Source organism: Annulohypoxylon maeteangense (assembly GCF_022496945.1).
Source record: "Annulohypoxylon maeteangense strain CBS 123835 unplaced genomic scaffold GGS22scaffold_4, whole genome shotgun sequence".
Taxonomy (NCBI): Eukaryota; Fungi; Ascomycota; class Sordariomycetes; order Xylariales; family Hypoxylaceae; genus Annulohypoxylon; species Annulohypoxylon maeteangense.
Genome location: NW_025953251.1, coordinates 831838 through 850054, shown reverse-complemented (window position 1 = coordinate 850054; position 18217 = coordinate 831838). Strand labels below are relative to the sequence as shown.

Below are 18217 nucleotides of genomic sequence, written 5' to 3'. Positions count from 1 at the left end.
TAACCCCTGTCATTCCATCTTTCAGCTCTCAAGTCTGAACTCCACAACCTCTAAATATTGATTTTAATACTCTGTACAATCAAACGTTTCTACTGCATACTACCATCTTAAAATATTGCCCAGCTTGGGGCGACGACCTGAAGGGCCAGATGGCCACAATACCGTGAGCAATTAGGACTCCTTAGGTACACGAGATCATGCTAACTATAACTTCTCTACAGATCCGATTGCCATAATTACCCTCCCGAAGATTACCGAAGTCTCCGATTCCCATCCCTCTGTTGGCCTCCTCAAGATCCCCTCTGTTCCTTGTATACAATATGGGATTCGTGGCGATATACCCTCCTCTGGACCCTGATCCTCTACGCGCTGTTCCACCTCGGTGCTACCGGCATCGCCTTGTTTATGCAGATTGGAAAGCCGCGAACGGTATGGAAATACTTGCTGGTCCTCCCGCTCGTCTACGCTTTTGTCGCGGGAGTTGAAGCGCTATTTACTGGAAGTATTGTTGGTGTAGTGTACGAAACTTCTCTCGATCCCGTTTCTATGTCTCGGCAATTGACCTTGTGTACACTTCTAGACTCGGCGCCGTTTACATTTCCGGATGCTACTCGATGCCGACGTGGATACCATTTATCTGGGGATGGATATGCACCTTGGTCTTGATCATCTCTTCATTCACGATACAAGGAGGTCTTTGAAACCTCGCTTCTTGCCGGGTTGTCTAAGACTTCCAAAGACTCGAGAATAGATAACCTGAAGACTCCTTCTAATGTGGCACCAATGCGTAGTGCTGCTACGACAAGCCATATTGAACGAGAGCCGGTATTCATTTGTTCCTCGGCTGCCATTTGCAAAAGCCGACGGTGAACAGAAAGCAATGAAACCAGTATCGATTGCGCAAGGTTTAGAATTAAAGTATATATTCTTAGACCCGTTGATGAGCACATGAAGCTGACAAATAAAGTTAGGCGAAATACGATTGATATTATGGATTATCTTATTATACTAACCTACTACATAGTAGTTACTTGAATCATACTACCAAAACTGGCTTTTTTCTTAAATGCTGGCATGGATAGGGGCAAACATCAGACCCCAAATTCAGCGTCGCGGTAGCCACAATCGAGAAGTATGCTAGTAGTATAGATGTCAGGTCACACTCAGCAAATTGCGAGCCGACGGCAACGGATTTTACTAGGCATCATTTGGAACGTACCACTTGTTCGCTTACCCTCCGTATAGACGCGAAGGCGAAGGTCTGGCACATACATGTTACGCAGCAATGCTACCGGCACCTTATATGAATAAAAAGAGTTATTGCGTAGAGGAACAGGATCAATTCATCGCGAGACATGTTTTCTATCGTCTCCAGGGCCAATGGTGTTGCGCAACACACTTACTAGTGCTAGGTACTACTATGTACACATTTTGATATGTCGGTAACTTTCACATGCAATTATATCGCTTAGGGTCATTTTATAGTCCAACAATTTGGGCTGTAGATAATCAATCTGATATAAGAGAATTTAATTCTCCTAACACTTATATATATCACATCTTTTGCTATATTTAAGCTATTAGAGATGCAGAATATTTATGGATAGTATAAAGTTCCGCTATACGTCATTCCAGTTGATATATGCTGAGCTACTGCAGGCACGCCTCCATAGCGACCTCTATTCCATTTTCAATCGCGGTGGACTTTTTGACGGGCAGAAAATACACCGCCTAATCGCTATACGACTGGGAACGTGCGGGTCTAGGTACTATTATTTCTAAACAGAACAAAATAACCACAGGTTGGCTCATTTTACCTAAGCAACTCCTACAAATCATGGATTTAATTGTCCTGATAGCTTGTCTTTGTTTTTGATATTGAGTAAAGAAAATTCCGAACAATCAAAAGGACGAGACCTCTGAGTACCACAATGGAGTCGCCGCCGGATAGGTAAGTTTTGCTTTCTCTATTTCGATTAGGTACTATCACCATCAAACCCGCTTTTAGAGCAAACGCTGTTAGGATTAACTCCAGATTTGCCTTCATCTGCGACGTTTTTTCTTTACCTACTAGCTAGACTGAGCCAGTTGTCTCAGCCCTCATCGCGCCAACATGCCGTCACCCTCTGTATCGAACCCCACGCAGACACCAATGCCGACGCCCACTACACCTAGCCTTACCTTGCTTACCCCTCTCCATGAGCATGATGAGAACGATGTGTCGTGGGCGACGGGGTTTAATACACGTCGCCGTTCTCTGGCGCAGCTAGCTTCCATCAATACCGGTGCAAACGATAGAAGTGCTAACTTGCTTCCGCTTCTAAGTCCCGTCGCACAAAGCGCTCAGATGTCTCCCGAAAAGCCTTACCTCCCCGGTCAACCAAAGTCTCTCGAAGGCATTGCGATACGCTCTTTCTGCCTCGGTATAGCGCTCGCTTCATCCGTAGTAGCTATGGTCATGACTCTCGTCTTCACCTCTTCACCTCTATGGCGCCTGCCTTTCTTTACCGGCGCACTATCGACCTTTCACTTCCTCGAGTTTTGGACAACCGCGAAATACAATACTCCTGTTGTGACTATCGGTTCGTTCCTCTTGACAGCGAATTGGCCGGCGTATGCGATCGCACATAGTACGGCATTGCTAGAATGTCTCGTTACAGGGGTGCTGTTCCCGAATAGGTCTTGGGCACCGTTCTACAGCGGTCACATCATCTTGCTATTGGGTTTTATTATTGTGTTTGCTGGCCAATTTGTCCGAAGTGCAGCTATGGTGCAGGCCGGCGAATCATTCAACCATACTATTCAACACAGGAAGAAAGATACCCATGTCCTAGTTACTACAGGTCTATATTCATTCCTTCGCCATCCAGCCTACTTTGGATTCTTCTATTGGGGGGTTGGGACGCAGATGGTCCTAGGAAATCCCATATGTTTCGTTGCTTACACTTTTGTCTTATGGCAGTTCTTCTCGAAAAGAGTAAGACACGAGGAGGCATTACTTATCCAATTTTTCGGGGATGACTATATCGAGTACAAGAAGAGGGTTGGAACGCTCATACCCTTTGTCGGGAACTGAGTATGCTGTAGCTGGAATTGATATTAGAGAATGGCGTTTAGGTTGGTGTCTATGGGTGGACTTATGATACCCTAATTTCAAACTCCTTGAGTAAATCAAGACGAATTATATCATTACCTATGCATTACGTCTGTCTGCGTCTGTGAAAGGTTGTGATAAAATGAAATATAAAATTACAAGTTATAATAAGAGGATATGTGCATTGCGGTTATGTGAATATGTGTTATTTATTCATCTACCAGGTACACAGGTACCGAATCCCACTATCGATAGGACGAAAGGTGCTGTCAGACTTGTGTGGACCCACTAGTACGTAGCCACTCGAAATTTAGAAGGCCACGATTCAAGACGGGCAAGTGCAATTCGTTTGGACAGCTTGCTTAACTGCGCTTCTAAATTTAAACAATTCTAGTTCAACATTGAACCGTTCAACTACATAAGTAACAACTCTCATTTTTTGACGACTACGGCTACAACACAACACATTTTGAGGTTTCACACGTAGCTTTTATCAAAGACCCTGTCGTAGGGCTAATCTGCAACATGAGTTCAGAGTATTCTTATGACGAACAGGGTCAATTCTACCCTTTCTTCATCTTTACTCTGACAACCATCGTCACGCTCCCACTCACATATAGCCTTCTCGCGCCGAGCAAGGATGTCGTTTCCACCGCACCGAGACTACAGACCGACTATAAACCCGAACATGCCGACCTCATACAAGCGCAGCGTACCGCGCAGAAGCGAAAGCAGCGCAAGGTCAAGCGCGCCATCGCTGTCGTCCTAGGATGGGCCGTCATGGCCGGCATGCTATACCTCATCGTCACCACCCAACGAACAACGGCCAAGATATGGAACCCATATGATATTCTAGGCGTCTCAGAGGTTTGTTTTCCCGGAATTGCGCATTTATCTATGATATCAATACTGATAATTTCTACTTAGTCGGCAACGGACAAGCAGATTAAATCCCACTACAGGAAACTTGGTCTCAAGTATCACCCGGACAAGGCCAAACCCGACCCAGCTAAGAATGAGACTGCCGAGATGTTGAGTGACAAGTGGGTTGACCTCACCAAGGCATACCAGGCTCTTACCGACGAGGAGGTTCGCAACAACTATATTCAATATGGCCACCCCGACGGCAAGCAAAGCTTCAGCATTGGAATCGCTCTACCCAAGTTCATCATATCCGATGGAAATGGAAAATATGTTGTTCTCGTCTACGCCTTACTCCTAGGAGTCATGTTGCCTTACTATGTTGGATCATGGTGGTATGGCACCCAACGCATCACCAAGGAGGGAGTTCTTATCGAGAGTGCCAACAACCTCTTCCGCGAGTATTCTGAGGATATGGATGAGGGAGATCTGGTGACTGCTCTCAGCGCCGGTAAGGAGTTCCAGGAGACCTTGAAGGGAGACAAGGCCGAGTCTGGCCTTGCGACAATCGAATCTAGAATCCTGGCTGAAGGTCAACTCGCATCATTTGCTGGCGGATTATCAGTTAAAGATAAGGAGAAGCTGGAAGACCTCGATGGTGGGGTGAGAAGAAAGGTCCTGGCTCTCCTTTGGGCATACCTCGGCCGCGTAGAGCTCGATGATCAGGCTTTGAACACCGCGAAGTACCTAGTCGCACCTATTGCACAGAGCCTCTGCAGTTCCTTTAGAGCGATCTCTCTGGCGTACAGCAACACCGGCCCGATTCTAGCTTCTTTCTATACCAGCCAACGACTCATCCAAGCAGTACCACCTAACGCATCCCCGCTTCTCCAGCTCCCCCACTTCACGCCTGCCGTAGTAAAGGCCGTTGAGGGTGACTCGAAGAATCATTTAACTGTTCAAGAGTTTATGGATCAGCCTGATGCAACACGCCGAAGCGCTGCCGTTGGAAATGGTCTTCTAAGCCAAGAGCAGTACAAGACGGCTGTTGACGTTGCAGGACAGCTCCCATACCTCCGAGTCGCAAAGGCATTCTTTAAGGTTGCAGGCGAACGATTCATTATCCCGTCCTCTTTGGTTACACTGGTTGTGAAGGGCCGATTCGTACCACCTGGAAGCACAAACGTCCCGGACGTCGATGAACTCGATTTGGAAGATATTGATCCGGCCGAGGATGACCTAGATGCACTTATGGGACGAAAGAAGGCAGTCAAGGATGAGAACGGAAAAATAGTTTCCAAGGAAGAGTCTAAACCCGTACCACCACCGCTCACATTTGCTCCTTACTACTCTCGCGAACAATCACCACGCTGGCACATCTTTCTCTCCGATAGCAAACAGGGGAAGATGGCAGTACCGCCATTCACCTTTACCACCTTCGACCAACCTATCTTTACTGCCGATGGAAAGCCGACGTTTAACATGCAGACCTTGAAAGCTCAATTTGCCGCTCCCCCGCAAGCAGGTACCTATACATTTGTCATGCACGTCGTCTGTGACAGCTACGTTGGATTTGATACCAAGATGGAAGTTACCCTTGCTGTTGAGGATGCTAGTAAGGCGGCGGCAATGGCTGCTGAGGATGAGATCAGTGAGCCGGAAGAAGGTAAGCTCTCCGTTTCCTGAACTTTATTGTCTACACACTCTAACATTGATATGCAGATTCTCTTGCTGGTCAGATGAGCGCACTCAAGGGTGGCAGTGTTGCCGGCACTACGAAGCCTAAGAGACGGAAAGATGACGACGACTCTGAAGATGACGATGAGAGTGGTACTGAAGAGGAGGAAGATGATACTAGCGAGACGAATACCGACACCGAACCCGAGTCGTAGGATACAAATACCTTAACGGACCGTATCATGAATCGGGAATCTAATAAGTCCTACTCCCCTTGACTAGACCGTGGTGCTTCACAGAGGCATCCCGGTTTCTATCTCTTGAACGTTGGCTCCAGGCCAACTTCACTCAGATGATGGTACATGTGTAAAGTTAGTATTGTGCGAAAAAAGAAAACGCGTACGAACGCTACAGCAGCAGCAGCATGGAATTGGCGTCGTGGCGTTGGGAGGGATTTGCCATGGGCGTATAGGCTATAGCAAGTCCACGCTTTGCGCAGATAAAGTTTAATTCTGATGTTCAAACTTATACCTTATGTTTTTCGTGTGCTTGGTCTTGAGAATGCGTAGTTTTTTGCTTTCCGCTTGAGAGGAATATGGTAGGTAAAGGAGATGCTGGTGGGTTTGGGTGCCCGCCCCCCCTTAGAACTCACGCCCCAGAGCAAAATAAAACCCACAAGCATTGTCCAAAACAATATTTTAACTAATAGTTATATGTAGTAGTTATTCATATAATACGTTTCCGGTCTTTATACGAAGATACCATACCATACCATACAATACCAATGCGGTATACACACAAATACGCTGGGAGAAAATATAAAAAACGCCCCATATTCGCCCTCTCTCTCTCCATTAACCTTGCCATACGTCCTATTCCGACCTTCGCAAGAAAAGTTTGATATTATACAATAAATAGAGCTTCCCCCTATCCCTGGCTCTCTCCCTTCTCCTTCCACCTAACCCCTTCCTCGTCGTCCCCGACTCACACCAATTCAAATAAACAAACAAACCACCTCAACAAACCCTAACACCACAAACCTCAACACCCTTCCCCTCAACATACGCCCTACGACCAAAATACATCTTCACAGCCGCGCGAACAAACTCCGCGTCAGCGGCACTCCAGACATCGAGGCCCATGCGCGCCACAGCATCGCTCTCGATACGTATCCCACGAGCGTCCATCTCCTCCTCGCCCGAATCCGGCGTCAGCAACGCCGCATCGTCACTACCATCTTCCCCTTCCACCTCGTCGTCATCATCGTCGCTGGTGCTCTCGACGATATCGGCTAATGTGCCTAGAACCAGGGTAGTAAGTCTGTGGAAATAGGTGATAAGCGCGAGTTCGGCGCGGGCCTCGTCGGGGTCGGAGGTGGCGCGGCGTGGGGTTAGCGAGGCGATGGATGTAGAGAGGTCTGTTGACGCGCGCGGGCCTTCCATCCGCGTTGATGATAGGTCTGCCAGTAGTTCTGCTTCGCGGGCGCTCTCCTCGCCTCTTTCTGCGCGCGCTTGTTCGCCGGCCGACGCCCACCACATGAACCCGTTATACGCGAGCGCAGTCCAGCTTAGCGGCTCAACGACCTCTCTTTCTTCGGACTCGTCGAGGAACGGGTCGCCTGCTTCTTGAGCCGCGGCTGCGGTTCCCGGGGTCGTGGGCGAGGTGCTGGGGCTGGTGGCCTGGAGGCGGGCGAGCCCGGCTTTGAGGGACCGGAAACGACGTAGGTCGCGCTGGGTAGCTTTGATGGAGAGGCCTTGAGGGCCTTCGATCTTGGGCCAGATATGGGTTTTCGCGTTGGAAGAGTAGGGGGCTGGCATAGTGACGAGGACGTCCCACAGCGTGTCTTTCTTAGCGAGGATGCTGTCGGTTGTGCATGCGATCCAGCCCGTCCCCGCCTCGGCCTCGATATCGGAGGGGTTATCTGAACTAGGTTTGGACTTGGAGTCTTCGACTAAGAAGGGGATGTCGTGGACGCCGATGGAGAAGAGAGGTCGTAGTCGATGTGGGGGTGCGTTGGAGGATAAGAGGTCGAAGGTTGGTTGGGGTATATTTGATAGAATAGATATATCGTAAACTAGACATAATTATCATTAGTAAAATTCGATAATCGGATATATGGGATTAATTGTAACGAACCAAAATTGCAGGCTTCCTGAACAGGTGCGTGGCATGATATTAGAATGCGCTTGCGCAGCAACGCAGCGCGCTGTATTGGAAAGATTAGCGGCCCGAATGTATCTAACAACTTCATTAGACTCCAAGCAGGATGGAATGGTGACAGTCTATGGCCAGGCGCGAGTAAAGCTGCTCCATCAGAGGCCGAACGATTCCTAAAGTGGCCTTTGGACGGCTTCGAGGGAGTTTGGAAAGTGACTGTAGGAGACTCGATGGATTCGCTTGGAACAGCCGACTCTTGATCAGCCTGGGTCTTTTTCCAGTACTCTTCCAACAAGCCTGTGTTCTTGTTATCTGTAGCAAGTGCCGATGCTATCGCTTTCAGACCCTCAGCATGTCTCCAAGCTCTTCCCAATCGACCATAGCTCAAGGGAACTAGCACTCCCACAGCAAGCATCCTAGCATTGCGCACTTCACTATCCTCAACGGGCGCATTGACGAACGCGCTCAACCCCGCATATCCATCGTGTACGAAGTATATTAGGTCCTCGGATACGGTATGCAGCCCGGACGGAAGGGACTTGTATTCGACGACGCCCTCTAGCTCGACACCGGGCTTGGCAGCCTTCCACGAGATGGTATACCCGGCCTTCACATCGAAGTTGATCAGGAATAGGGCGGATATGGGAGGTAAATCGGGTAAGGTAGCGGCTGTCGCGATGTTAGAGGTGGAAGGAAGCCGGACTTGCAGCTCCGGCTGGCCGCGGCGGGATGCCGCCATAGCTTTGATTGGGATGAACTCCTGGCTTTGCTCTGGATTACGAATGTCAATTTATAGTCGGCATACACAACAGCATCGTAATTGGCGTTGCACGATTGGATATGTGGTGTTGGGATGAAATGAAACCGTCTCGTCGCGCCGGTTGGTGAGTTGAGTTATGTGTAACGCCTCGGCCCGTTTCGTTCGTTGACGGATGACGCTATGGCCAAGGGCATCGTGGGGTACATCATTGTGGTGTGATGCCAAGGGTTATCACGTGACTTTGCTTAATTGAGTTGGGATCTAGCATCAACTTAACTTTCTACCCCTTAAACTTTCTTAAGACATTTCATTGCCTTGGGATTAGATACTTAACACAGGAAAGGAACAATCAGTTTGTTTCTCTTTTTCTAGGCCGGTTGCCGTTACCTAAGTACTTCCGAAGCAATTCAAGAGTTCAAGAACCATCTGAAATGAATGGTCTAGCGGCGAACAACGTATTCATGACATCAGAATTGTCATTTCTATCCATTACAGTGATTCAATGCGGCTGACACGAAGCTGGATGCAACCAGATGACTAAATATTCTATAGAATAGGCCATAGAAACGGCTGGGTAGGTCATATCGACGTATATTCGCCTCAAGCTATAATTCATATAAATATCGTAAATGGCCCTATCCATCTTGTTACTTTTTCAGACTAAACACTCTAAGGAAACGGTATCTCATCCACAAGAGTCAAGTTAAACACGTAAACCACCACCCCCCTTATTCAAACCCCACATAAAACCATGACAACCCATAACCATCACCACCCCCAAGAAATCCCCGGAGGTCCTATCCCAACCGAAGACAAAGTCCTCGAGACAGGCGCCTCCCTAATTCAAGACTTCCAGCCCGTGAAGCAGCTCTGCGCTCACCTCAACGCCTTCCACACGTACGCCGACGAGCCCGGCCGGTACGTCGAGACGAACCACTACTGCGCTCACCTGACTGAAGGTATACCCCCTTCGCTTCCCCCTATCTATAAAAAAGGTAATATGTAGGTAACTTACACAACCCCAGACGTCCGCCAATGCATCCTCTACGACAGCCCGGGCCCCAACGCACGGCTAATCGGGATCGAGTACATGATAACACCCAAACTCTACGCCTCCCTCCCAGCCGCAGAGCGGAAGCTGTGGCACTCGCACGTATACGAGGTGAAATCCGGGATGTTAATCATGCCAGGTCCCACGACCGTGCCCGGGGCTCAGCAAGTATGGGAGGCGGCCGAGACGCAGGAGATGAAGCATGTTATCGGGCTGTACGGCAAGGTGTACCACTTATGGCAGACGGACCGCGGCGACGCCTTGCCGCTCGGTGAGCCTAAGCTTATGACGAGTTTCACTGCTGATGACCAGTTTGACTTTGAGAAGGCGGTGGGGGATCGCGATAAGAGGTTCGGTTGTGATTGGAGGCGGAAGAAGGAGTTGAGAGAGGGCATCGAGGTGCCTCAGATTCATCCGGACGCTGATGCGGCTTGGAAAAGACGAAATTCTATGTAGAGAGCAGAAAAGGGTGAGTTTTGAGCATTGCCTCTACTCTCACTTGCCATCTGAATAAAACGCTTCATTAAGGAGCGATTGTAAACTATTGAGAGAAGCTAAGCTTAGGAGTTATTGCGCAGCTTGTTTAGGTGTTCTAATTAACAATATTCGCTCTCGCCATTCCCTCTTTAAAACGCCGCAATAATGGGAATACAACTAACGCGGAAATAAATAGTCAGCCTACAAGGCGTGTAAAAGGAAGCCGTAAGCCATCCATGCGTGAGCTATTAGGGTCGAGTATTTTGCTGGTGTAGCATGCCGCCAAGCTGCCGAGTCTATTGCCTGTGTAGGAAACTCCTTAAGACTCCTTCCGTAGGTTCCGACAGTGTGAGCTAAGGCCTTAGTATTCAGGAGCAAAGTTGTCATGTTGATGTATGTTATATTGTCTTCTGGCTGGTGGTAGTGTCCGTCGTATGGATGCCCTGCTCTGCCTCCGTACAATTGTGCTTCCTCTCGGGTTTTGAGTCCGTTGGCACCGCTGAATAGGCCTGCAAAGGGTATACCGGCGTTGAAGAATGGAGCATAGTCACTGCGATTGCTGATTCTGGTTATCCCAATTGACTGCGCGCCCTGAACCCCAAACCCATCTTGTAGAGCGAATGTGGCGTCTAAAGAGCCGAAGGGTGCATGATGCGGAGAGGATGTGCCGGAGCTGTAATCTTCAGAGTAAACCTTTAGTGCACCATTTGACGAGCCGAGCATATTTACATCGAGATAAAGCCGAATTTTCCGAAGCTCTTCTGGGTAAGCGGAAGAGACGAAGTGCTTCGAACCTAATAGGCAAGGTTCGGCCGCAGTCCAAAATGCAAACTTGACTCTTGATCCAGTTTTGAACTTTGTGAGCCGAGCGGCGACTTCGAGAAGACTAGCAATACCGCTTGCATTATCATTAATGCCTGCGCTCTTACCAACCGAATCGGTATGTGTCCCAACCATTAACGTATTTTCATCGTCACCACATTCCTAAGTTGCAAACACGTTATGGCTTTTGAAATTAGCGGTAGAAGACATTTCATTTTGGTATTACTGACCTAGAGACCCATTCCGTCTTTGTAGATATCCTAACAAAATCAACCCATAACGGATGAGGCTGGTCCAGTATATCGTTAAAGGCCTTCTCTGATATCCTAGCTGATGGGAGATGTAGGGAATTGTGTCCACCTAAACTCGGAGTGAGTTGCGTGTCCTCGTGGATCAAAATGGCGTCTGCGCCGCAGCTCTGGGCAGCGAGAGATTTGACGGAGAAAGAACACCCTTCTCCATTAACCACCACAATCGCCCCTATGGTTTCTATGGGATAATCATACTAGTAATACCTAATATCAGCGGTCATGATCGAAGCCGAATACTAACCTACTCACATCGTAACATCCGTCCTCCCCAATAATTACGAGAGGACGATCGGTTAGAGCCGCAGAAGGGGACCATCCGACTGGCTCGGCATGTAAACGGTTACCATTCACGACTAGAGTAGCATGGTCGTTGACTGGCATTATCCCTTCGAATTTCTGAACTTCGACATAGTAACCCAGACTGTCAAGTTCGTTTCTGATGTACTTCGAATCGGGTTAGTTACCATAGAAGTTCACATACGTATATTAACTCATCGAATTATACCTCGATTGTTTGATTGTGGCCATGAGAACCAGCCATTCTACTCCCGTTATTCGCATGAGCGATTTCTTGTAGGGATTGTAGATGCTTGTGGATATTGTGTTGGTCGATAAGAACGGGGAGTGCCTGTAATGTCTTGTCAGCTTTATCCCATTTTCCCTGGCTAGAATCGCACATCTGAGACTAAAACCCCAGTGCAAGAGTCTTCGAAAGCCCGTCCCGCGCGAGGAAATGCTAGGAAAGATGTGGCTATAAATGCCCACGAGACTTGTGGCAACATCATCCTGCAAGGAGTTGTAGGGCAAGGGTTTCGAGGTGTAGCCAGGTCAAGGAAAAGTCGGATATAATGATGTATATAGTAGATGGTGTTTGACGATAGACCTATAAGATAATGCTATACTGGAATATCCGATCGATGGAGTTGTATTTGTCTGAGGTTCACATTGTAGAAAATGGAGGCGGAATTTGACGGGACAAGAGTTCAGATTGAACGATTGAGAGATTTGAGATTTTAGTTACCTACCGGGTAGGTACCTGCCTCTTGCCAACTAAGTGTCGACGCTCCTTCTCTCTAGCCCCTTAACTAGAGAAGGCTCATATGAAGCTAGGAAGCTTGAAGATAAGGAACGTCGCTACCCAGTAGCAGTTCTTCTATTTCAAAAATGCATGTGATTGTTGGAAGCGTTTGATACCTTCAACTAGAACGTCTTGTCATCGGCTATTGGCTTCATCTCATCACCCGTAGCCACAAGATTTACAATTCGCAACTACAGAAAAGGCCATAAAAGCGTTCGCCAGGACAAGATAATCTTTCCGACAAGAATAAAATGAGGAATTATTTCATTAGGATTGAAGAAATAATGCTCTACAATAGAAGATGGGAAGAGTGCATCTAAAATTGTTAAGAAAAAGTCAAGCGGGATGAGATTTGAAAAAGCAATTTTCGGAAGGGGGTCAACCTTGCTATATGCGATAACCCGGATATTCAATACAGATTCCCTTAATAGATGCATATCCCTTCCCATATCTAACCGAGTGGCTACGATTTCTTGATCTCTTTCACATTCTCTAGAGTCTACACCTAGGTATCTCCGAAGGTATCTACTGTAATGCTCCAATCTATTAAAATACACGCCAAGTTAAGCGGTTGATATCAGCTCCCCTATTGGCCTCGATCCTGGATAATATACTATTTAGGTAACGTTTGTTCTTCCTAGAGTCAATTATTACTTGTGATTCGTCAATGCTCTCCCGAGAGAACGCAATGACGAGCATCTCTAAATACCTGCATCATTGCCTAGTACCCACTTCAACTTTTGATTGCTTCATTTGGACTCTCCAAATCCTATGGTAGGATGGGCGACCATCAAAATCCCCCGCAGGGCCAACAACCTCCCCGCATCTAGACGAAGCTCTTTTAGGTATCGAACAACTTGGGAATATCTGCCGAGCCAAGGTTGAGGGACTAGGTATAGCCTAGTCTCATGACATAGTTGTTACAAAGACGTCAGCCGAATCAAGGCTATTCGTCAGCTCTAGATGGAGTTCATATATATCCTAGGCTACTATGTAGCTATCAGGCTAGACCATAGGTGTATACGAATATCTAGGAGTGTCTTTGAACGCCTTCGATTATAGTCTCTTTTTCAAGTTGTCTTCAAGCACGATGGCATCTGAACTTGAAGATTTGAAGGAACAGGTTTCCCTCCTCCGAAAGGAGGTCTCGCGCATCTCGGACGAAGCTGAAGTGCGGAAAGTCCACTTCAAATATGGCTACTATCTCGACAAGTGTTTGTATAACGAGGTAGGCGAAGAAAGCTATTGGCCAACTTACCATTATTGATTGGTGCGAATTCAGGTCGTGGATATGTACGCAGATCATCCAGACACCTATGTCGAATTCCTTGGATCACGATATCGAGGAAAGGAGGGCGTAAAACGACTCTATAACGGGCGCTTCCAGCAAAGCTTCGTCGATGGCCGCAATGGGCCCGTTCGTGGTTTCCTACTCGACCATATCATGATGCAAGATATCGTCGACGTCGATCCCAGCGGAACCCACGCCTGGTGCCGGATGCGCGCTCTTATGCAGGCTGGGACACACAAGTCCGTGCTAGGAACCCATCCACGCGGACACGTGCAATGGTGGGAAGGCGGGCTCTACGAGAACGAGTACATCAAGGAGAACGGCGTCTGGAAGCTATTCCGATATCGATATTTCCCGTTCTGGCACGCCGAGCACGAGAAGGGCTGGTCTTTGACAAAGGAGAACTACGTTCCGTGGCCCACCAAAACCTACCCCGAGGACCCTCTTGGCCCCGATGAGATTATCGAGCAGAAGATGCTCTGGCCCGACACGCGCGTGGTACCTTTCCACTACCCGCACCCGGTGACGGGGAAGAAGACGGCCGACGACGACCTGCGTGCACCGCATTATGGCAAGGACGCGAGCACGGCCGAGGCACCGCTCACACTGGCACTGCCGGAAGGTCAGAGCCGACCTGGAGCGGGGAATACCTGGGAGAGTGAGGGTTCAGTGAGGGTTCTGCCTGATCTGGTTGAGAACGCGTAGAGTGGTGGGTTGCATACATATAGCCTAAAGGGGAATAGGGAGACATGTCTAGAATCTGGGGTAAAGAGTCCATGACTTCGACCCACTTCTCCAACACCCAGCTTCTGGTATCTCGTGGTAGATTTGATTCTAGTACATATGTCAAGTGTTCTGTCCTATCCCTGTTGTATCGCTGTAGATAATAACTGCCGGCCGCGTTAAGATCGTGTCTACTTCTCCCCACCTTAAATAGTCTAGTGAGTCGAATTATACTATGCGGTAATCAGGTTATCGTATGCCGTCGGGATGTTAAGTCGGCCCCGACTATGGTAAGATGTTCCGGGGTGGTATTTCACATGAGAATGATAACGCCTTCGAGAGGGATTTCTCAATCCAATCGTGTACTTGCAATTACTAACTAAGCAGGCGTAATCATGGCGCATCTTGAAGCTCTAGCTCCTGAGGTGTCGCTGTATCCGTATAGCAATGGGAAGAGGACGGGAAGTCGGGTCAAGTTCCCAAATACGCTGGCGTTCTCGGGGATGAACAAGCCTGCGCGCTTCGAGGGAGATATCGTCGATCTTGAGGTTACGGGTGAGATTCCTCGCGATATTAACGGAACCTTTTACCGTGTGCAACCGGTGAGAAAGAAACTCCGAAATTTGATTGTCTATGACATATGTGGCTGATAGGGCTTAGGACCATCGGTATCCGCCGATGTTTGAAGATGATATTCATTTCGTAAGTTGGCTCTTAATCGAAAGGCTGCTTCGCGCCAACGGACTGCTACTAACTTCTTGACTGGTAGAACGGAGATGGTACGTTCGCAAAGAGATGCCGTATACTTTGAAAGAGAGTTAGTTCACTAATAAGCCATCGCGTAAATCAGGCGCCGTCACAGCAATCCAAATTAAAGATGGACACGCGAACTTCAAACAACGATACGTCCGAACGGATAAGTTTCTCAAGGAAGAAGAAGCGAAACAGGCCCTATTCGGACGATACCGAAACCCATACACAGACAATGAGAGTGTTAAGGGCGTCATCCGCACCGTCAGCAACACCAATATCACCTTCTGGCGTGGCATGCTCCTAGCGAGCAAGGAAGACGGCCCGCCGTACGCCATGGACCCCGTAACCCTAGAGACAATCGGGCGCTACGATTTCGAGGGCCAGATCACGGCCCCGACGTTCACCGCACACCCCAAGTTCGACCCGGATACCGGCGAGATGCTGTGTTTCGCGTACGAAGCTGGGACCAATGGCTCGGACTGTGAGGTCGATACCGTGAGCTGGACGTTCGACGCCGAGGGGCGTAAGACGGAAGAGCTCTGGTTCAAGGCGCCGTTCGCGGGCATGATCCACGACTGTGGCATTTCGAAGAATTACCTGGTGCTCCCCCTGACTCCGCTGAAGATGTCGCTCGAGCGGCTGAAAGCGGGTGGGAATAAATTCGCTTGGGACCCTAACGAGGATCAGGTCTATGGTATAGTGCCGAGACGTGGCGGTAAACCGGAGGACGTGAAGTGGTTTCGGGCTGACAATGGTAAGCCATTCTATACTTGTTATACTAAGCTTAGTTACTGGTGCAATGTCTCTAACGAAGTACCACAGCCTTCCACGGCCACGTAGCAGGGTGTTACGAAAACGAAGACGGCCACGTAATCTTCGACCTAACCGTCGCCGACGGCAACGTCTTCTTCTGGTTCCCGCCCGACGGGGAGAAGCCCGACCTAGCCGGCCGCCAACGTCTTAGCAGCCCTACGTGCCGGTGGGTATTCGACCCGGCCGCGAAAACGGGGACGCGTGTTACGCCGACGGTCGAGTGGAGCACGTCGGGGGAGTTCTCGCGCATCGACGATAGGTACGTGACGAAGAAGTACTCGCACTTCTGGCAGCTGCGCGTGGATCCCACGCGCCCGTACGATTTCGCGCGGTGTGGACCGCCGGCTGGTGGGTTGTTTAATTGTATGGCGCATTATACGTGGGATGATTCCGACCCGAATAAGACTGGTGCCGAGGATGTGTACTTCGCGGGCCCAACGGCGACGTTCCAGGAGCCGGTGTTCATCCCTAAGGATGGCGGTGCTGAGGGCGAGGGGTATCTGGCCGCGCTCAAGAATAACCTCGATGAGCTGCGCAATGATGTGGTTATTTGGGATGCTCAGAACCTCGCGAAGGGACCGTTGGCGACTTTGCATCTGCCGCTGAGACTGAGGCTCGGGTTCCACGGGAATTTTGTCGATCATAGAGATATCGAGGCTTGGCAAGAGCGAAGGGCGGGTGACTTGGGACCGGTCCAACCAGCCAAAGAACCGCTTCCCTGGCAGAAAGCCCTTGCGGCGAATGGTGTTGGGGGTCGTCAGAATGGCACTGTAAATGGGACTAATGGGTCTTTGTAAATGGGGGCGATATTTCTATGAATAAATATGCATTGGTTGCTGGATAATTTATCTGTTGACTGTTAGGTTCTGTGTGAAAATAAATGCAATGATCACTTACCTACCTGGTAGGTAGGAGGTAGGTACTTGTGCTGTGTGGCGGATAATATTTCATTCAATTACATACCTGATAGTTAAGTACATTGTAAATCATTCTAGTAAATCAATACGTAATACAGAGGTATCGTCAACATCATTATGCCTTTCCAAATAGAATCCCGCGTATAAATCCAGTAGGCGAATATATGAAAGGATGGATGATTCGTAGCTTTCGAGGGCCTGACCCCGTACGAGATAATAGGAAAGCGTCGAGTCTCTCAACCTCACCATCATCTTTCCCTTCCTCAACGGCTCGATCTAACTTGCCGTTGTCAAACGCTATTCCGTGCCACAAGAATATGCCTAGAATCTGCGCCTTACGAATAAGTGCAACACGCCGGGTGTCCCGAGACAGTTCCGGAATGTTTGAGAAAAGTTCGGCCCAGAAAAGCTTCCGGAGATACTTCGCTTCAGGATAGTAGACAAAATGCCCATCTCTGTCTTCTCCCAAAAGTTCCTGCAAGCCATACATGCCAACGCCAAAAGGAAGAAACTCGCCCTCGGTCCAGTCAACCAAACCCGCGAGCTTCCCGGTTTTTGGGTGTACCATAATGTTTGAGGGTAAGAAATCACCATGACTTAAAACCCAAGGTAGAGCCTCGATTTTCGATAGATCAAGAAGGACCGATTTTGCGATACCACGGAAACGAGACGGGAGCTTCTTCGCCATAAGCTCTAATCGCCAACGGATTGAAGAGCCGACTGTCTTTTTGTTTTGAATGTTCTCATTGCTTCGTGCATGAGCCCAGGCCGCCGCCTGGAGATGAGCGAAGTCTCTCACCACATGTTCTCGTTGTGACCTCCCTTGTGAGAGTTTGGTTTCGGCACGAAGATCCGCAAGCGAGACACCCGGTATCTTCTTCATGGAAAATACATAAAGGCCAGCTCCTTCTAACTCCCCGATGTATTCCGTTTCAGGAGCCAAAGGTCCAAAAATCTCACAGGCTGTGCTTGTGATCCCAATATCAAGTTTGTGAGCCAATGGCCTAAATTGGACAACAGTCTCCTCTCCGACAAATACTGTGTAGGAACAGTAACCTTGGAATGGAGCCGGCCGGACCGGCTCGGAATACCTTGACCTTACGAACGCATCACAGTCATCTTTAATACTTGAGGGTAATTTGCATCGATCGAAGAATTGAGAGAATGAAACACCGGAATCTTTCGGTTCATTAGCCATTGTGTTGTTTACCGGCTAGGTCTGACGTGAGAATCAGTCATGATACAACTATTACAGATGAAGCTATCGAACTAGATGTCACTCAGCTCAAACATATATAAATGCTAGGAAGCTAGTCAATCAGCTTCAGGGATAACGGTACCATGTGAAAGAATAGGTGGATGAGGGGTAGCATCAGTACAATGTAGGTTAGCTGATAAGCCCATCAAGCCACGCAACCCTGTGATCATTATG

The 18217-nt window shown here is 48.7% G+C and overlaps 9 protein-coding genes across 9 annotated transcripts; 6 read left to right on the top strand and 3 right to left on the bottom strand.

Annotated features, from left to right (window-relative positions):
* The first annotated feature begins 56 nt into the window (after nucleotides 1–56).
* Nucleotides 57–1102, top strand: GGS22DRAFT_107505 (uncharacterized protein). Its single transcript, XM_047957849.1, has 4 exons — nucleotides 57–163; nucleotides 222–518; nucleotides 581–918; nucleotides 968–1102. Exons 1-3 carry the CDS (start codon nucleotides 150–152, stop codon nucleotides 699–701), a joined length of 432 nt encoding a protein of 143 aa, XP_047821140.1. The 5' UTR covers nucleotides 57–149; the 3' UTR covers nucleotides 702–918; nucleotides 968–1102.
* Nucleotides 1103–1701: 599 nt separating this feature from the next.
* On the top strand, nucleotides 1702–3192 carry GGS22DRAFT_156720 (ICMT-domain-containing protein). The gene is made up of 2 exons (XM_047960406.1): nucleotides 1702–1951; nucleotides 2326–3192. The coding sequence occupies exons 1-2, from the start codon at nucleotides 1932–1934 to the stop codon at nucleotides 3074–3076; spliced, it is 771 nt and encodes a 256-aa protein (XP_047821139.1). The 5' UTR covers nucleotides 1702–1931; the 3' UTR covers nucleotides 3077–3192.
* A 257-nt stretch (nucleotides 3193–3449) lies between these two features.
* GGS22DRAFT_156718 (Sec63 Brl domain-containing protein) lies at nucleotides 3450–6160 on the top strand. Its single transcript, XM_047960405.1, has 3 exons — nucleotides 3450–3961; nucleotides 4022–5621; nucleotides 5678–6160. Exons 1-3 carry the CDS (start codon nucleotides 3620–3622, stop codon nucleotides 5845–5847), a joined length of 2112 nt encoding a protein of 703 aa, XP_047821138.1. The 5' UTR covers nucleotides 3450–3619; the 3' UTR covers nucleotides 5848–6160.
* Nucleotides 6161–6313: 153 nt separating this feature from the next.
* On the bottom strand, nucleotides 6314–8694 carry GGS22DRAFT_156717 (uncharacterized protein). The gene is made up of 2 exons (XM_047960404.1): nucleotides 7769–8694; nucleotides 6314–7706 (listed from the first exon to the last, which is right to left on the bottom strand). Exons 1-2 carry the CDS (start codon nucleotides 8526–8528, stop codon nucleotides 6649–6651), a joined length of 1818 nt encoding a protein of 605 aa, XP_047821137.1. The 5' UTR covers nucleotides 8529–8694; the 3' UTR covers nucleotides 6314–6648.
* A 369-nt stretch (nucleotides 8695–9063) lies between these two features.
* On the top strand, nucleotides 9064–10167 carry GGS22DRAFT_107483 (DUF1264-domain-containing protein). Its single transcript, XM_047957848.1, has 2 exons — nucleotides 9064–9508; nucleotides 9575–10167. Exons 1-2 carry the CDS (start codon nucleotides 9301–9303, stop codon nucleotides 10054–10056), a joined length of 690 nt encoding a protein of 229 aa, XP_047821136.1. The 5' UTR covers nucleotides 9064–9300; the 3' UTR covers nucleotides 10057–10167.
* A 111-nt stretch (nucleotides 10168–10278) lies between these two features.
* On the bottom strand, nucleotides 10279–11889 carry GGS22DRAFT_186135 (uncharacterized protein; the record flags this gene model as incomplete). The annotated part of the gene is made up of 4 exons (XM_047964411.1): nucleotides 10279–11061; nucleotides 11138–11404; nucleotides 11460–11654; nucleotides 11716–11889. The coding sequence occupies 4 exons, from the start codon at nucleotides 11887–11889 to the stop codon at nucleotides 10279–10281; spliced, it is 1419 nt and encodes a 472-aa protein (XP_047821135.1).
* A 903-nt stretch (nucleotides 11890–12792) lies between these two features.
* GGS22DRAFT_107443 (SnoaL-like domain-containing protein) lies at nucleotides 12793–14681 on the top strand. Its single transcript, XM_047957847.1, has 2 exons — nucleotides 12793–13516; nucleotides 13571–14681. Exons 1-2 carry the CDS (start codon nucleotides 13379–13381, stop codon nucleotides 14282–14284), a joined length of 852 nt encoding a protein of 283 aa, XP_047821134.1. The 5' UTR covers nucleotides 12793–13378; the 3' UTR covers nucleotides 14285–14681.
* A 300-nt stretch (nucleotides 14682–14981) lies between these two features.
* GGS22DRAFT_156711 (carotenoid oxygenase) lies at nucleotides 14982–16712 on the top strand. The gene is made up of 3 exons (XM_047960403.1): nucleotides 14982–15081; nucleotides 15137–15809; nucleotides 15878–16712. Exons 1-3 carry the CDS (start codon nucleotides 15079–15081, stop codon nucleotides 16663–16665), a joined length of 1464 nt encoding a protein of 487 aa, XP_047821133.1. The 5' UTR covers nucleotides 14982–15078; the 3' UTR covers nucleotides 16666–16712.
* On the bottom strand, nucleotides 16700–18191 carry GGS22DRAFT_156704 (uncharacterized protein). The gene is made up of 2 exons (XM_047960402.1): nucleotides 16832–18191; nucleotides 16700–16717 (listed from the first exon to the last, which is right to left on the bottom strand). Exon 1 carries the CDS (start codon nucleotides 17981–17983, stop codon nucleotides 16901–16903), a length of 1083 nt encoding a protein of 360 aa, XP_047821132.1. The 5' UTR covers nucleotides 17984–18191; the 3' UTR covers nucleotides 16700–16717; nucleotides 16832–16900.
* Nucleotides 18192–18217: the final 26 nt, after the last annotated feature.